This window comes from Salvia hispanica, chromosome 6, assembly GCF_029641045.1.
Source record: "Salvia hispanica isolate PSC_SH4W2 chromosome 6, Shi_PSC_v1, whole genome shotgun sequence".
In the NCBI taxonomy this organism is placed as follows: domain Eukaryota; kingdom Viridiplantae; phylum Streptophyta; class Magnoliopsida; order Lamiales; family Lamiaceae; genus Salvia; species Salvia hispanica.
The window spans coordinates 40,469,015-40,486,666 of record NC_142697.1 but is presented as its reverse complement, the minus strand read 5'-3'; the positions used below and the strand labels follow the sequence as shown (position 1 = coordinate 40,486,666).

The following is a 17,652-nucleotide window of genomic DNA, read 5'->3' as shown; positions in this document are numbered from 1 at the left end:
GTTTAGCACGCACGATCCTGTGTACAAAAGGCTTTGCAAGGATGTGGTCGATGCATGTCGGCGCGATTTAGGAATGCCACCCATTGATGATTATGGCGTCGAGATTGGGGACGGGGACGTCGGAGGCGGCAGCGGCACGGGCGATGGGGACGAGGACGAGGAGGAGTGAGAGTCGAGGGTATTATTTAATTTTATTTTAAAATTATGTAATATTTTTTTTAAAATTATGTATTTTTTTTTAATTATGTACTACCTCCGTCCTCCAAAATTTGCTACATTTTGATCCGACACTGGTTTTAAGAAATGTAATGGAAAGTGAGTTGAAAAAGTTGGTGGGATGTAGGTCCTACTTTTAAAGTATTAGTTTTATAATAAAATGTGAGTAGGAATGAGTTAGTGGAATATGAGGTCCACTACCAAAAATGGTAAAAGTGAAGTGTATCAAATTTTTAGGGACGGACCGAAATAGTAAACTGTATCAAATTTTCAGGGACGGAGGTAGTAATTTTTTTTAAGTATTATGTAATTTTTTTAATGAAGTTTTTGAATTTTCCCGTATTTCGTGTCGACATTTTAATTCCGTAAATTTTAAGTCCGTAAATTGAATAATTGCGGAAAGTCCTAGTGGAAGTCCTAGTGCAGTGAGAAGTGGAACGGGAAGGGCTAGTGATGACGTGGCAGACAGTTTTTATGGGAAGTCCTAGTGAAAGTCCTAGTGGGAGGGGCGCCACCGGAGACGCTCGTATTTTTTTCAATTCTACTACTTATAGTTCTTGTATTAAAGTAAGTATAATTGAGAAAAGTTAAGAATGATGGTTTGATTTTATTTAAGAGATAACTTTTCTTCTATAACATGGATCCCACAAATGAGAGGGAAAAATTGTTTGAGAGTGGACTAAATCAAATTAGGTGGGAATTGACAACAATATAGAATTTTTTGCAATTATATTGAACTTTTGATGGTTCAAATTAACAAGACTATCATTAACTAGCATATTTTGAATCGACTATCAAAAAACGCAAATTACTAAGGAAATCAGAGAACTATCATTATTCAATTCAGTTGAAGAACGAGCTGGGATAATTGAACATTAGATTAGTATAGTATCCAGAAATTGGTTATCCAAATTGCATCAAATCTAAATTAAAATTTTTGTTTGACTTCAGTTTTGGTAAAATCTTTAAACTTTGTCCACATTAATTTGGTGGCGATTCTATCTCATCTATATAAGAGTAGATAACTCTCACTTTTTATAAGATTTTTTAAAGAGTAAAGGATCTATTTCTAATATAGTATTTGAGTGAATCCAAATCAATGACAAAAATATGTAAATATAATCCTTGATTTTAGTTCAAAAGTGAACTAAAACTAGTTATCTCATTTGCACCAATGGGGATATCGTAGCTAGATTTTAATCTAGATGGTAGGTTGTATAGTATCAAAATTATGAGGTATGCTGATTTTTGAGCTATTTGATTGATTGATTTACACAAATAGTTTTCGTATGTTTTAATCGATGAGAGCAAATTAAAGTTGTGAATATTTTAAGTTTCATGATGAACAAAAGCTCTAATCCTGTGTGTTGTCTTTATGTATGAATAACATGTGGCAAACTTGAGATTGATGTTAACTAATGATTGTATTCGGAAACAAGCCATGTAATTGTCTTATTGAAGAAATATACTCCCTCCGTTCCATAGTAATGGAGGCGAAACTTTTCGGCACGGAGATTAAGAAAAACTGTATTAGATGAGTAAATGGAGAATAAAGTGGAAAATGAAAAAGGTAGAGAGATGAAGAGAGAAAAAAGTAAGAGAGAGTAAAGTAGGTATGGAAAAATGTGTTGACTTTTACTAAAAAGAGAAATGACTCTATTACTATGGAACATATTAAAATGGCAAAATGACTCTATTACTATGGAACGGAGGGAGTATGTAGCAGTAGTAGCAGCATGTAGTACAAAATAATTTCCAAAATTCAATCTCTTAGACCGTGGCTTCTGTCAGTGTACACATGTCATGCTATAATTCATACAGGGATGAATACGTGTCATGTGTTCTTGGCTCATTGGTTTACAGATGTTGACTAGTACTCCGTCCGTCCCGGCTAAGATGACACATTCCTTAGCCGACACGGGTTTTAGGAGTCGTTGGTTAATGTGTTTAATTGGAGAGATAAAATGTGGGTGAGAGTATTAAAATAAAGAGAGAAATAAAAATGAATATTTTAATAGGGGTGAGAAAAAGTGGTTGGGTGTATTAATTGGAGAGAGAAAGTTTCCAAAAAAGAAAATGTGTCATCTTAGTTGGGACAAACTAAAAAGGAAAACGTGTCATTACGGAGTATGTTTTCTCCTAATAAATGCCACGATTAAACCAAAAGTTAATGAATTATGAAATTCGGTAAATTGAAATGAAAATGCTATATTATACAATGGTATGGATCTAATATTTAGTAAATTACGTTAGTATGACATACTCCCTCCGTTCTATAGTAATAGAGTCATCTTGCCATTTTGGTACGTTCCATAGTAATAGAGTTATTTTCCTTTTTAGTAAAAGTCAACACATTTTTCCACATCTACTTTACTCTCTCTTATTTTTTTTCTCTCTTCATCTCTCTACTTTATTTCATTTTTCACTTTATTATCTCTTTACTTAACTCAGTTAAAATAATTTTTCTTAATCTCCGTGTTGAAAAGAAGCATCTCCATTACTATGGAACCCTCACGACTTTGAATAAAAATTAGCTAATGTACTTTATAAGTAGAGAAAAAACCACATTTTGTATTTTTATACTGTTCATGTTTGGTCTTTTTTAATGAAAAATGAATATGAGTATTTTTTTTTACTCCCTATTTTTCTTCTTCATTATTGTTTTTTTTAATTTTTACACTACGAAAGTGTCTATTTTTTATTTTTTTTGTGTACTATCATATCCGATGTGCCAAAAAATAAATAAAAAATGCAGTCAGAACTGAGAAGCAGTCCAAAAGGTGGGAGAGGAGAAAAATATGGAAATGAGGCAATTATGTGATGTTAGCTATATATAGGAAAACATCCGTACAACATTACACATGCCGTTTATATGTATAGATATTTGCAACAGTAGAATTGGGTTTGCCAATTCGCTTAGTTGCATGATAACTAACGAGGCTCTCCCAAATAATCTCCATGGCCTTACCTTTCCCATAACTCCCCAAAATAGCCTCCCCATGAACCACCCACCTCTCCTTTCTCCCAAAACATTGCCCATAATCAATCATCATCATCATTCATCACACAAATTAAGCAAACATGAAGAATTCGAAAGCGAGCCGCAGCAATTACTCGAGTTCGAGCATGGACGATTCAAGCAAACAGCCATTATTCCCCCGCTCTCTCCAAGCCGAGCCAGACGAGTACTCCTTCCGCCTCAGCACCGCCTCCGAATCCAGCGCCCCGGACCACCACGACAGGCCGCCCCCGCTCTCCTTCGACGCGGGCAACTCCTCCGTGTGGGACCACACCCCCAGCATCACCCCCCTCTGCTCCTCCCCCGTTGCCCAATCGCCGTGGTCGTCCGCCCATATGGCCCCATCCGACCATCCCTACTCCTACACCGGCCTCATGGGCTCCCTCGTCCGCGAAGAAGGCCACATATACTCCCTCGCCGCCGCCGGCGACCTCCTCTTCACCGGCTCCGACAGCAAAAACATCCGCGTGTGGAAGAATCAGAAGGAATTCTCCGGATTCAGGTCCAATTCAGGCCTGGTGAAGGCCATCATAATCGCGGATGAGCGGATTTTTTCCGGACATCAGGACGGGAAGATCCGCGTCTGGAAGATGTCCGGAAAGGATCCGAGCGTCTGCAAACGGATCGGAACGCTACCAACTCTGAAAGCAAAGATGAAGAAATCGCTCAAGCCTAGCAATTACGTGGAGGTGAGGAAGAGCCACAACGCCATCTGGATCAAACACATTGACGCCATCTCATCTCTCAGCTTGAGCGAAGATAAATCCATCCTCTACTCTGCTTCATGGGATAAAACGATCAAGGTGTGGGCCCCACCTGCATTACCAGCTTAAGCCCCAATTAAATTTACTACTAATTTTTTCTTGTAAATTTTTTAAATTTCTCCAAATGCAGTTACTAATGTTATTTTCTGCGTCCGCCCCAGGTGTGGCGCGTGGCTGACTCCAAATGCCTGGAGTCAATCAGCGCGCACGACGACGCAGTCAACTCGGTCGTTGCGGGATTCGACGGGTTAGTCTTCAGCGGATCGGCGGACGGGACGGTGAAGGTGTGGCGGCGCGAGATGCAGGGGAAGGGGACGAAGCACTACTTTTCGCAGACGCTTTTGAAGCAGGAGTGCGCGGTGACGTCGCTGGCGGTGAACGCGGCCTCGACGGTGCTGTACTGCGGGTCCTCGGACGGGCTGGTGAACTTCTGGGAGCGGGACAAGTTCCTGTCGCTGGGAGGATTCTTCCGCGGGCACAAGCTGGCGGTGCTGTGCCTGGCGACGTCGGGGAATCTGGTGTTCAGTGGATCCGCTGATACGAACATTTGCGTGTGGAGGAGGGAGGAGAGGAACCACATGTGTCTCTCGATTTTGAGCGGGCACAGCGGACCGGTGAAGTGCTTGGCGGTGGAGGAGGAGTCACAGTCGCAGTCGCAGCAGCAGGGGATAATCGGAGGGCACAAGCACTACGTGGTGTACAGCGGCAGCCTCGACAAGTCGGTCAAGATATGGAGGGTGTCGGGGCAGGGCGCGCCGCTGCAGAACGAGATCGTGCCATCGCAGTCGCACTCGCAGAATTTGTCGTCGCAAACTAGTCGGGCTGCCGCAGCACAGAAGAGAAATTTCTGAAGATGGTAAAAATATGTACAGAAATTGATATGTATGTGTGTATACATATAGAGGCTCATGCAAACTCGTTTTTATATATAATCACCTCTAACAGTATCTCTTCAATTTATTGATATCATCTACCCAGGAGTACAAATTGTTTGTAAGTTATTTACTGGAGATTCTTGTGCGCTAGCGAATTTGGTGTATGAATGTGACAAAATTGAGGTAAAGCATTAAGGAATCCTTTCACATGATATGCCGATTTTCTCTATTGTCTCCTTCTAATATGACAAATATAACTAATGCGGATACTATATTGTCCAATGTGACATCTTCTGTTTAAATCTTAGATAATTATGTGCCAATCCTAATAGCATATGATTTAGAGTTTGTGCGAGGAAAATATGTATTCCCAACGTTTGAAAATTTTGAAAACGACGGATTGAACGTATGTTTGAAATGACATGAAGCGTCTATTTTTTATCATGTTTTTTTATTTATCTTTTCCACTAAACTGCTGAATAGATTATTTTGATTTAGGGTAAGTAAAGTCATCTCAACCATGACTGCAAATGCATTTTGCAATGCAGATTTTCACTTCAGTTGGATTGCAATTGAAATATCGACTTGTATTTGTGGAGACGTTTTTTCTATGATTCCATGGTTCACAATTTGTATGTTCTACTACTATTATATCGTCATAAAAATGAAAGTTATAATAATATTCATACTTATTTTTATTTTAGAAAATTAAAGTTAAAACAATCATGTATCCATCTAAATGGGTGAAATGAACTCTGGCTAGTTGTCAAAATAAGTAAATTAAACTAAAAGTACTAGATCACACAGTACTATATACTAGTACCAAATTAAAATTGGGGAAAATGTACATTGGATCTCAAGTGCCTCCATATGCAAGTTTCTACATTATAGTTGCAGATGAAAATCAAATCATTTTAGAAGTCATCAGCGATTATGATTATTGATATCTCTTGATATATTTTATTTTTGGGCTTTTATTATTTGGGCTATCCAACTTGAAATAAAATATTGTTTGGGCTGTCCGATTTATTTTTAATTTATGATTTATATAGGGAGTTTACACAATATAGCGCATTGAAGCATATTCTTCAGCATCCATTTATTTAGATGCTGAGTAAAATTATTAAACATTATTATAAACAGACAACATTAATTATATAACTTAATTTGGCATCATAGAATTGGATAAGAGAAATAAGGATTGGTAATACGACTTATGATATTGACAGCAGTTGGTGACAAATTAAGGTGGCCTAATATTTGAAATTGTTAGTTAGAATGTGACTTTCTTCTAACGGTTGTAATGAGTTAAGGGACACCAATTATTAATTAATTAATTTATTTATCTATCTTCCATCAATTGTCCATTTTGGACTTTAATATCGGTAAACAGGTTACCTGTATCTACTGGCTATAACGTTTATTTAATTAGTTACGATTTGCCTTTCGACTTTACTTACGTTTTTTCGTATTTTGATTATGAAATCTTAGGTCATAAAAAAATCAACTATATTTTGTATTGGTTTCTAATTAATTTTTTGAAAAAAGTTTATACAATCATTTACCGCTTATAAACTATTATTACCTCATATTATCAGCAACCATTCAATTCAATCCGGTCAACCATATTTTTAATGTATTAATTTAGTTTTTATCTCTTCCACATTAACTTTCACGTCATTAATATCATCCAACCCAATTATATGTTTTTTGATGATTTAACGGTGTCTCATAATTGAGTCATTTTTTTTCTTTTGGAAAATTTTGGAAAATTTATTATTGCATATGGTTATAGTAATTAACTCGCTTTTTTATTTCCTACTTGATTATCTCTCTCTCTCATAATTATTCATTTAATTTTATCACTTTTTTACTCTTCTCTCTCTATAATTTTATCTATTTTTATTACCTACTCACTTAGCACACCAAATATCCATTTCTTAAATTATATGCCAAAAAGAATTATTTTAACTATGAACGAACAAAGAAATGGTAAGAAAGTGCTATATCAATAAAAGAATGATTATACGTAGACAAAAGGTAAATTTTTGTGAGCACAACTATAGCAAACATGATGTCTATTTATAGTGAACGAAAATTTATACATTTTGGCATAATTTTATATATTTTAATTAAATATATCCATAAATATTTATTAAATAAAATATTAATCAGTGAAATTGTATCGTTTAACACAATTTCATGATGTAATAAAATGGTAGGAAGGTCCTGCAATCTCCAATTGCCTTCAAATCGACTCAGGTCTTGGAGAGAGCAACCTCCATTTGCATTTATTTAAAAATAGGAATATGACATGACAGTCGATTGTTGTCATCGAAACATAGCATTAATAACATACTCTTATTTCTTACAACTAAGTATTATAACAAATTCCAATTGCACTAATTTTTAAATTATTTGAGGATCAATGTGCATTGACTCTCTTATAGATTCTCTTGTATCTTATCGCAACTCAAATACTATATAAAAACACTTGAATATTATGACACAATATAAGTTACTTCATTTAAAGGTTATTCACAAACCCAATCCACCTCACTTGCCACCCATATAATTCTAAAAAATATGCCAATATATTATGCTTTGCCAACATCAAATTTGACTGGATCTACTTGGATTTATTATGTTTGCCCGCAAGAAAAGTTAAAGAACAAGGAAGATTACTTTCTTGTGAAAATCATACAACCCGACCCGTTTCTTAACCAATAACCGGAAACCGAAACAACGTATAAAGACGGAATAGCCCCTACATTCTCTATTAAATTACATATGCTGACATCACTGCTCCACCACCATTGCCGTCACTTACTCACACAGTCACGGAGCTTTCGCCTCTTTCAAACGAAAATGAAAAATACAAAAAGGAGGAAAAAACAAGCAATTTGAATAAATTAAACAACAAAAAAGATGCCCAATCACTAAACAGTGCCCACCACCATTTGTTCAGTTCCCCTTTCCCAACACTTTTTTCCTCCACCCCATATATCCTCTTTGTATTTTCTCTTGCACTTTTCTTCTTGCCCTCGATTGCTCCTTTCAAATTAAAAGAAAATAGAAAATCAAGTTTTTTCGCTGAGATTTCAACTTGGTTTCTTCCCACTCTTCCTCAGAACAGAACCCAATTCTTTGCTTGCAGTTAAAGCTTGATTTTTTACTAAAAAACTCGCGTTTTTTAGGTTATTTTGTTCCTGCTAGCTCAAGATTCGTGTATTTGGCGATATTTTACACCTATGCGAAGTGGGTTCTGAAAGGGGAAAAGAGAAGGGTTTGATTTGAGGGGAAGAATATGTCGCTGGAGGTGGCGACTGTTGTGGAAGATGCGGTGGAATATTCGTTCGCGATGGAATATCACGGGCCTCCGATTACCCGTGAGCTGCCGCGGGCCGTGCCCATCAATGTGGATCGGATTCCGGTGGCCTCCGTCGTCTCTCCGTTGCCGTTTCCTGACACTTTGTCGCTGCCCGTGGTGCAGCCGATATCCGCGGCCGACATAATCGGCAAGAAGCTAATCAAGGATTTGAAATTGAGCTCCTCCTCCGCCGAGCTGCTAACCGTGTCGCCGACTTCGGTGATTGCTTTCGAGTCACAGAATAATGCGGTGAGTGAGGGTTCTTACAGTAAAGAGCTGGGTTTGGGGACTGAAACTAGCGTTTCTCCTAGCTCGGTCATTAATGCATCGGTAGAAAGTGAGACTGAAAATCGCAATAGTAATGATGTCTGTGCTTTGTCTGGTGAACTGAGCAGTGAGTTTGAGTGTTGCAATCGTGATGATGTATTGAGTGGAGTGAACGAGAGGGGGTATTCTTCGATTAGCCACGATGAGTTTGTTGGTGGTGTAGGGAGCTCGGGTGTTTTAGGGTCTTCGGATAGCTTTGAGAAGTCGATGGAATTCTCAGGGAGTCTGCGTAAGTCGAGGCTATCGGGTGCTTATAAGGATACCTTAGACTTCAACGAGTCAAACAGAACCGATTGGGAGTCTAATGAGTCAGTTCTGAGTGCCGATTATCTTTCCTCTAGGGTTTCATCTCGCAAGTTTGGGGATGGGAATCAAGATTCTGGTGGCGGTGATGTGAGGCGTGCCCCGGTGGTGACATTTTGTGATATTGAGTCAGATGATGAGAATGTTAATGACGACTACAGCCGTTCTGAGCCTGAGGTGGTCAGAATGAAGAAAGAACCTGCTGCAAAGGTCAGGAAAGGTGCGTGTTACCGGTGCTTGAAAGGAAACCGGTTTACGGACAAGGAGGTGTGCATGGTCTGTGATGCTAAGTATTGTAACAATTGTGTGCTTAGAGCAATGGGGTCGATGCCTGAGGGTAGGAAGTGCGTTGCCTGCATTGGTTACCCTATTAGTGAGTCGAAACGTGTCTCTTTGGGTAAATGCTCGAGAATGCTCAAGCGATTGCTCAATGATCTGGAAGTTAAGCAGATAATGAAAGCTGAGAAGTTTTGTGAGGTGAATCAGTTGCCTCCTGAGTATATATCTGTAAATGGTAGGCCTCTATATCATGATGAGCTGGTCATGCTCCAGAGCTGCTCTAATCCACCGAAGAAGCTGAAGCCAGGAAATTACTGGTACGACAAAGTATCAGGTCTTTGGGGAAAGGTGAGCTGTGATGACCCTTATTTACTATCCCGAAACTTTGTTTTTAGCCATTGCTGATGAAGTTGGTAATAATTTGAATTTCGCAGGAAGGGCAGAAGCCAATACAAATTATTACTCCTCATCTCAATGTTGGGGGTCCTGTTAAAGCAGATGCTAGCAATGGGAACACCCAAGTTTACATAAATGGTCGTGAGATCACCAAAGTGGAATTGCGTATGCTAAAGGTTGGAATTTGGTTATTTATAGGTGCATATTTGAAAACCCCTCTTTCAACAGTTTTTTTATGATACTTGTCTTTTGTATTTTATATAGTTAGCAGGAGTTCAGTGTGCTGGAAATCCACATTTTTGGGTGAATGAAGATGGTTCATACCAAGAGGAGGGACAAAAAAATACAAAAGGCTTTATTTGGGGCAAGGTTTGGCCTCTGCTTAATCTGTTTTGTAGTATTTTATTTTTCCTGCTGGGGAATAAAATCATTACTCAGTTTTCTTCTTATTTTCCCCAACCTTATTGTTGCGACTATTCAGGCTGGAACAAAGCTGCTTTGTGCTGTTCTTTCTCTCCCAGTTCCCTCTAAATCATCTGATCCTTGTGGAGAACAAATATCTAGCTCAATCAGTCGGAGCATGCCGGATTATCTTGAGCAGAGAGCGATTCAGAAGCTTCTTCTAATTGGATATAGTGGATCTGGAACAAGTACCATTTTTAAACAGGTAGCGATGAAGATTCTACCCACAGTTATGCAAGTTGAAACACAATTTTTGATCATATTGTTGGATAAACAAAATTTATCTTTATTTATCACTTTTCCTTCATGTTTCATTTGTTATATAAACATCCCCTTCTCAAAAGCCTAACTTACGGATAGGATAGTTCTTAAGGTGTTGTTTGCTTTGACATTTATGTTTTTATTAGTAAAAGGAGAGCTTCCATTTGCAATTTCTGTTTCATAGTCTCCCATTGATGTAACAGGCGTTTGGTATGGTTGTTTTCATTATTGGAGATGTATTCTATGTGTTTGGTTTGATGGTAATGCATCAGTGGAATACCTAATAATTCCATCCCTGCCCTCTGTAAATTCCTACATTTCCAAAATTGTCCTCATGAAACCCTGGAGATATACATCCTTATTTCCCCCACCATTTTGAAGCCTCCAACTAGTCGTCTCTTTTTCCCTTCAACTGGTGCTGCTGCTTGAAGTTAATCTCTGTTCGATTTGCGGAAGGTCTGGTAAGTATGTAGATTTCTCACAACTGCTCTCACATCGTCTCTCCTTCACGGTTTTGTCTCATTGTGTCACGGGCACTTGTAATACTTTTTGTGAGGGGGAAAGTAGATTAGAAAGAGACCTCCTTCCTTGCCTTTCCCAAATGCTTTGCGCCATATAGCGGAAGAAATTAGGATTGCACGACGAATAGAGGGGTCGATTCCAGCATCAGGAAACTAACATTGGTCGGTAATGGTGCGAATTGAGGGGTGTGTGTCTGACAGTTCGATTGGAGGCGAGCTCGAAGAGCTTGAAGAGCCAGTGGTCAACGAAAATGGAGGAGGGATTCCTCATTCCACACATAAAAATTTAGGGAGAAAGAATAAATGGCGCTGCTGGGTAATACTTAAATTGGGGAGAAAGAATAATTTGGAGGGTTATTTGAGTAATTGCAAAGACTTAACTAATTAATCGTACGTTTATGAGGTGGGCCAGCCTCCTTAACTAGAAAAGGTCATAAAACAGCTAACTCACCTTAAATGCCAAAGCAAACACCTCCTAAGTTGGATGCAAGCCTTTTTCTTATTTTTTTTGAGTTTGTAGGACTTTTTATTTGGATTTGTGTTTGATTTAATGGACTTATTATAATGGTCTTTTACCAACAGTATATGTTTCTTTTAGGCTATAACAACTCTTAGACAGATGCGAAAACTCAGCCTTCTTTTCTATATCTCATCTACTAGTTCGTACTTCGTAGCTTGAAATGCCATACATCCTTCCCAGCAACATACCGTTTGATTATGGGGAGGAAGCTGTTATGTAAAGCTACATGCGTTACATATATGGTGGTGCAGGCTTGCAGCAATGTTAAAGACAAATTGACATTTTTGCTTACTCTTTAGTGTTGAAAGAAATGATTTGACAGCATTTCTATCTGGGCTTTCTTTAATCTCCATTTTATGATATCTCGTGATTGATTTCCATATCAGTGTTTCCAAATTAGATGCTTCAGTTTATGGTAGGATAATAAATATTTTATCATTTAGCATTTTAACATGCCTTCTTTTGTTGGATTAGGCTAGAATTCTTTATAAAGACATACCCTTTTCTGAGGATGAGCGGGAACACATTACATTAGTCATCCAGAGCCATGTGTATAACTATATTGGAATACTACTTGAGGGACGTGAACGATTTGAAGAAGAAAGTTTGCATGAAGTGAGGCAACATCAGTCTAGTGATGGACCTGATGCTACAACTCCTGCAGGTACATTTTTATCTAATATTCAGTTTCCTTTATTTGTTAAATGTAAGTAAAAATATCATTGGTTGGTTTCATGTTGGGATTCAATTGTATATACGCTAAATATGCATGTGTATTCCTTGTTTGCTTTTTTCTACTGCGTGTGGCAGAGCTTATTATAAGCTCCCCAACTTTCTTTGGTAATTTAAACAGAATAATATATTCAACCTAAGTACAAAATTATAAATACAACTTCAGTCTAAAGCAACATATAGGACAAATTTTTAATTTTTTTTTTAAGATTTTAGCCCAGCGTGGAACTCTAAACTTTACTCAATCCCAAAAGTACTCCAAAAATACTTCTTCGTTCTCAAAGGTACTCCAATTCATTTCTAACCAAAATACCTACATAGGGCAAGAAAAATGACTCCCCATTACATCAGCCTACAAGCATGAAAAAAAATAATTAGCATACCTTTTTTTCTGTAGTTAACAGTAAACATTTACCCGAAAATAAGATACAAGTATCAGGAAAGGGATGCCAAATACATATTTTCGGAGAGTCACACTATCTCTATCAAACATGAATAGATAACACAAAGTGCCCCAGGAGTAAATCCTGCCCGGCGAAAAGTGCCTACTTGTTACTAACAAATTGCCTGCCTACCCTACCCAATCCTCATGTCATGACAATTTAAACAGCTGAAGCTGTTGTAACAAATAACATAGCAACTCAAATGAAAGTGATCTAAACTAACAAATATTTAATAAAATTTTAGTCAAGGATTGGCTGTCACTCTTCTATCTATGATATACATAGCTTTTCATTTTCCCTGCACATGTAAACTTTATCTGTATCATATTGTCTCCAGATTCACTAACCAGGAACTGCATCATTAAATAACATTTGATTCTGGAATTGATGGTGTTAAAACAACTACCTTTAGTGTACTATATTAAGTGGTCTCTGTTATCTAATTACTTGAACAGGTGAATAGTGAATACTACTCAATAGCATTGCTCTAAGTGCTGACTGATGTCTTTTATGATTCATTTACATGTATGCTGTCACAGTTAATGTGTTATATCTGGATGTAATCCCCCCTATTTGGTTTATGATAGGAGATGTTGATGGCAATGGTGAAGATACTCCTTATTCAATCGGTCCACGACTGAAGGCATTCTCAGATTGGCTACTTAAAATCATGGCATCAGGAACTTTGGAAGAAATATTCCCTGCTGCTAGTCGGGAATATGCACCACTGGTTGAGGAGTTGTGTAGTAGTGCTGCTTTCAAGGCAACTTACAAACGGAGACATGAACTGGAAAGCCTCCCCAGTATTTCAAGTTACTTCCTAGAACAGGCAAGATTATTTACCATCATACATGTTGCTCTGTCCATGTAATGGTCTGTCGAAGTAGATTGAACACCAAATAAATGTAACTCACAAATTTGTTTGTGGATGGATTTGTTTATTTCTAGACGTTCATTAAGAGGGTACCGAATTAATAGTCTAATCACAGTCGTATACCTTACATGGCATATCCAAATGCCGTTGACTTCTGAAAGTGAATTTTAAGCTCTATGGATTTGGTGATCCTTCTGGAAATAACATGTGCGCTAGATTTGTGTGCTTGTGGACAAAATTTGAGCAGTCCACAAGTTATTTTGAATGAGATGAAACGTTCACATGTAAAGAGGTTTTTTTGTTGTTCAATGTTCATAGGAAACTTCCAGATAACAAGTTGAGTTTGTGTATTCGTTACGATATTCTATATGAACTTTTTCCTCTCGATCAACTGTTTGCCTGATCCTTTATTACTTTGCCTTTTTCCTCTCCAGGCTGTTGAAATTCTGAAACCGGATTACAAACCATCTGATGTGGATATCCTTTATGCTGAACATGTTACTTCATCCAATGGGCTTGCATGTGTTGATTTTTCTTTCCCCGAGCCAGTATATGATGGTGATGACAGTGGGGATCTGCATGATTCGCTGCTCAGGTACTGCACCTAACATTATTTTTCTCCTGACACTAGTGAGACAAACCTGGGTGTTAGATTGAGGGGGGAAATGGAATGGAGGTAGGAATGACCATTCCGTTCCCTCCATTATTTCATACCAAGCACTTCGCACAGATTATAGTTATTTTCTCCTAAAAGCTTCAACACATGAGATTTCTTTGTTTATAGAATATCTTTCTGAATACACCATTTTGTTTCTTTTTTGAAACATCTAAGAAAAACATGTAAACAGAAAATTATCTGTAATTTTCCTGAGGTCCCTTCAGGTACCAGCAACTTTGTGCTTTATTATCTCTCTTGCTTACTTGCTTGATTGGATTAGGTGTAAAATGCATGTGAAGTGTTTATTGACTCTATTTCTGTTTATTGATGTCAGATACCAGCTAATCAGGTTGCAGGCGAAAGGCTTTGGAGAAAACTGCAAGTGGCTGGAGATGCTTGAAGATGTTCGGATCGTTATCTTTTGCGTCTCTCTAAGTGACTACGATCAGTTTGCTCTTGATGCTGATGGAAACAGAGTGAACAAGATGATGTTGAGCAAAAAGTTCTTCGAGAACATGGTTACTCACCCGACGTTTGATCAGATGGAATTCCTTCTCCTTTTAAACAAATTCGACTCCTTTGAGGAAAAGATTGAACAAGTTCCTCTGACTACATGCGAGTGGTTTGATGATTTCCTTCCTGTGATCAGTCGTAACCGTTCAAACAGCAACAACTCAAATCATCCAACCCTGGGGCAGTTGGGTTTCCACTATGTTGCTGTGAAGTTTAAACGGCTGTTTGCAGCCCTGACAGGGCGAAAGCTATATGCATCGGCTGTGAAGGCTCTGGATCCTACCAGTGTAGACACAGCGCTGAAATACGCAAGAGAGGTATTGAACTGGGACGAGGAGAGACCAAATGTTAGTCTGAGTGAATATTCGATTTATAGCACGGAGGCAAGCTCGTTTTCTCATTGAGAATATCTCCCTTGCCCGTTGTACAGAAATCATGGTGTAGATGTTGATCCTACTTGCTCTTTCGCCTTAGTCGTGCCATAGCTGATAGAGATTATAGATTTAATTGTTTCCTTTTTAGGTGATTTCTGTGAATTCATAATAGGTAGTGTTAGTACAGATGTAAAATTCCAGAAATGAAAGCTACTGCTGTTGGTGTGTGTGGAGTTGATCTTGGTTAATGTATGTACTACTACTAGTTTTGAGATGATGATATAAATCTATTTTCTTGATTTATTCATTTACAAAATACTGGAAACTACTTTCTTCTTACAACTAACACACATCCATACTTCAAATGGAGAGGAAATTCGATTCCAAGAAATGAACACAACACATAAATTCCAACACTCAAATTCAAATCAACCAAAACGAAATCGCATCAAGAAGTGTTAATGACACAGTCGCAATCACCACACACAGAAATACTAGCGTTAGTTTGTAAGTACAATTCAAACTCAAAACTATTACAACTCGAATTCAATTGCGGAGTGGCTGAACCTTGATCAGATTCTTCATGGGATCGAACTCGAAACAGAGGGTTTTTCTAGAACCACTAAGAGCAAGGTCGGATGAGAGCCGGGTTGCTTTGAGGAATGCGGACCAACCCGCCCCGAAAGCTATCCGCCCCTGCCACATAGTCAACGCCACTGATGAAGTGTATCCGCCCACGTACTCTAACGGTATCTCATTCTTGTCGAACAAGCGACAAGCCACAGCAAACTTCTTAGGAACATGCTGCAATTTAAGAAAATAGTCATAAAGATTCATGCCTTTGAAGACACATAAACAGAGGTGGAGAGTGGAGGGATTCTTACAACTTTGTAGCAGCGGTAGTCCTTGAGCACAATAATGCAGCGTGGAGGACTGAAGATGGTCTTCTCAAAAGCAGTGACTCCATACACCGTCACCACGAAGGTGGACTTATCCACGTAAGAAAAGAAGAGCAGCTCGAAGATTTCAAGACGCGCGTCTTCACAGAATTTGGTCCATCCCTTTTCGAAGAAGTAGTGATCCTCTGCTTCTAGACTCCGTTTCTTCACCCTCACATTCCATGTATTGTTACAAATCCTCAGCTCAACTTGTTTTGGCAACATTTTGCCATACTTTTGCATGAAGCCTTGAGGCAATCTCTATACACATTACACACCATGTGTGGTATTATCAGTCTAACAAAATACTAATAATAAAGGAAGAAGACAAAGACAAAGACAAATAGAAAGAAAGTAAAAGAAAAAGTTACGAGATGGGAAGAGAGCTCCATCAAGATCTTGTAGAAAGCCGGATTCTTCCCCTCCATCGACGTTTTACTCTGAATCATTTATAGTAAACAATAAAAATGTATAAATATTTGTACATGAAACTAGAGCAACATATATGCACCTAATAATTAATATTGAATCACAACAACTAGACACTCAGAATTTGTTTGGTACTGTACCATCAATTATCTGAAAAACTTTCAATCTAATGACTCAAACTCAAATCAATACTACTTTTCAATAAAATTAAACAACAAATTCAATTCATAACATATTTTTAGTATATTCTTATTATTAATTTCTCCTAATAAAGTAAATATGAATAACTTTAGAAAAACAAACTTTTGTATAATTAAATTGAAAAGAACAGATATAAGGAAAAACTAATATCACTAAGCAAGTCAGCCATGAAGAAGCTGAATAACCGATGCTGGAGTAATCTGCATGATTCTAGTCTAGGAAATTTTTTTAAATTGAAGAAGAATTCGTATTTGGATTATAATTCTAATAAATCAATTTTATAGTAATATTCAAAAGCCAATTCTCCTACACCTACGCAATATCTATTGAGGACACTCTAGAAGAAATTCTGAATATTTTAAACTAGCTAGCCAAACAGTAAATAGCACAGAACAAAATCACATACATATCTTTTATAACAATATTAATGTTTATGGTCTTCTTCTTCCTCAAACCATTTCACTTTTCTTCAACTATTTCAGAATTTCTAATTTAGTCCCTCTCAATCATTCAACTTCCAATGATTAGTCTTATGAGATATTGGTTTTGTAAAGCCTAAAGTAGATGGTTTTCAAAAATTTCAAACAAAGTACAAACTAAAAAAAAAAAAAAAAAAAAAACTGAACTAGGGCTTAAGCGCCTTCCTCATCTCACGTGTGTCACATGCTAATATACAATGTTGCAAAAATTCCATCTTTCATGCTCATAATTAACAAGTTATATTACACAAACATTCATGCTTCAACACTTGTCATGCTTCACAAAATATAGTAAGAGTAAGACATGTGAAGAACATGAATGTTAGCTTTAATACAGCCCACAAACAAAAAACTTAAAGGGTTTGAAAGCTTAGCAACATGCAAAGAAGATAGAAACAACAACCTTTGAAGAACTCTTCAAATCCAGCTCTCTACTTCTACTTCAAATCCAGATCTCTAGCTCTCCACTCTTAAGGTTGCAGTGTGTAAATGTGAAGCCAATGGGGAGGATGAGGAATAAGTGAGTAAGGAAATAAAGATGGGGTAGTTCGGCTAGCAGTAATGTGTAATAAGACATATTCTTTCCTCTATACTGCTAAGATTTTCTACTGATTTCTTCACATTTCCATAATAGGCATAATAGCTGCTGCAGTCTGCAGATTCCTCAAATAGCTAAACATGTTTTGAATTAGAATTTC

At 37.7% G+C, this 17,652-nt stretch overlaps 3 protein-coding genes across 3 annotated transcripts; 2 read left to right on the top strand and 1 right to left on the bottom strand.

The window, feature by feature from the left end:
• The first annotated feature begins 3,131 nt into the window (after positions 1-3,131).
• Positions 3,132-5,086, top strand: LOC125205336 (protein JINGUBANG-like). Its single transcript, XM_048104202.2, has 2 exons — positions 3,132-4,038; positions 4,161-5,086. The coding sequence occupies exons 1-2, from the start codon at positions 3,298-3,300 to the stop codon at positions 4,848-4,850; spliced, it is 1,431 nt and encodes a 476-aa protein (XP_047960159.1). The 5' UTR covers positions 3,132-3,297; the 3' UTR covers positions 4,851-5,086.
• A 2,659-nt stretch (positions 5,087-7,745) lies between these two features.
• Positions 7,746-15,210, top strand: LOC125205335 (extra-large guanine nucleotide-binding protein 1-like). Its single transcript, XM_048104201.2, has 8 exons — positions 7,746-9,501; positions 9,588-9,725; positions 9,814-9,918; positions 10,031-10,216; positions 11,788-11,977; positions 13,076-13,317; positions 13,797-13,957; positions 14,355-15,210. The coding sequence occupies exons 1-8, from the start codon at positions 8,182-8,184 to the stop codon at positions 14,935-14,937; spliced, it is 2,925 nt and encodes a 974-aa protein (XP_047960158.1). The 5' UTR covers positions 7,746-8,181; the 3' UTR covers positions 14,938-15,210.
• A 119-nt stretch (positions 15,211-15,329) lies between these two features.
• Positions 15,330-17,433, bottom strand: LOC125203923 (uncharacterized). The gene is made up of 4 exons (XM_048102440.2): positions 17,358-17,433; positions 16,217-16,285; positions 15,792-16,106; positions 15,330-15,711 (listed from the first exon to the last, which is right to left on the bottom strand). The coding sequence occupies exons 2-4, from the start codon at positions 16,271-16,273 to the stop codon at positions 15,454-15,456; spliced, it is 630 nt and encodes a 209-aa protein (XP_047958397.1). The 5' UTR covers positions 16,274-16,285; positions 17,358-17,433; the 3' UTR covers positions 15,330-15,453.
• Positions 17,434-17,652: the final 219 nt, after the last annotated feature.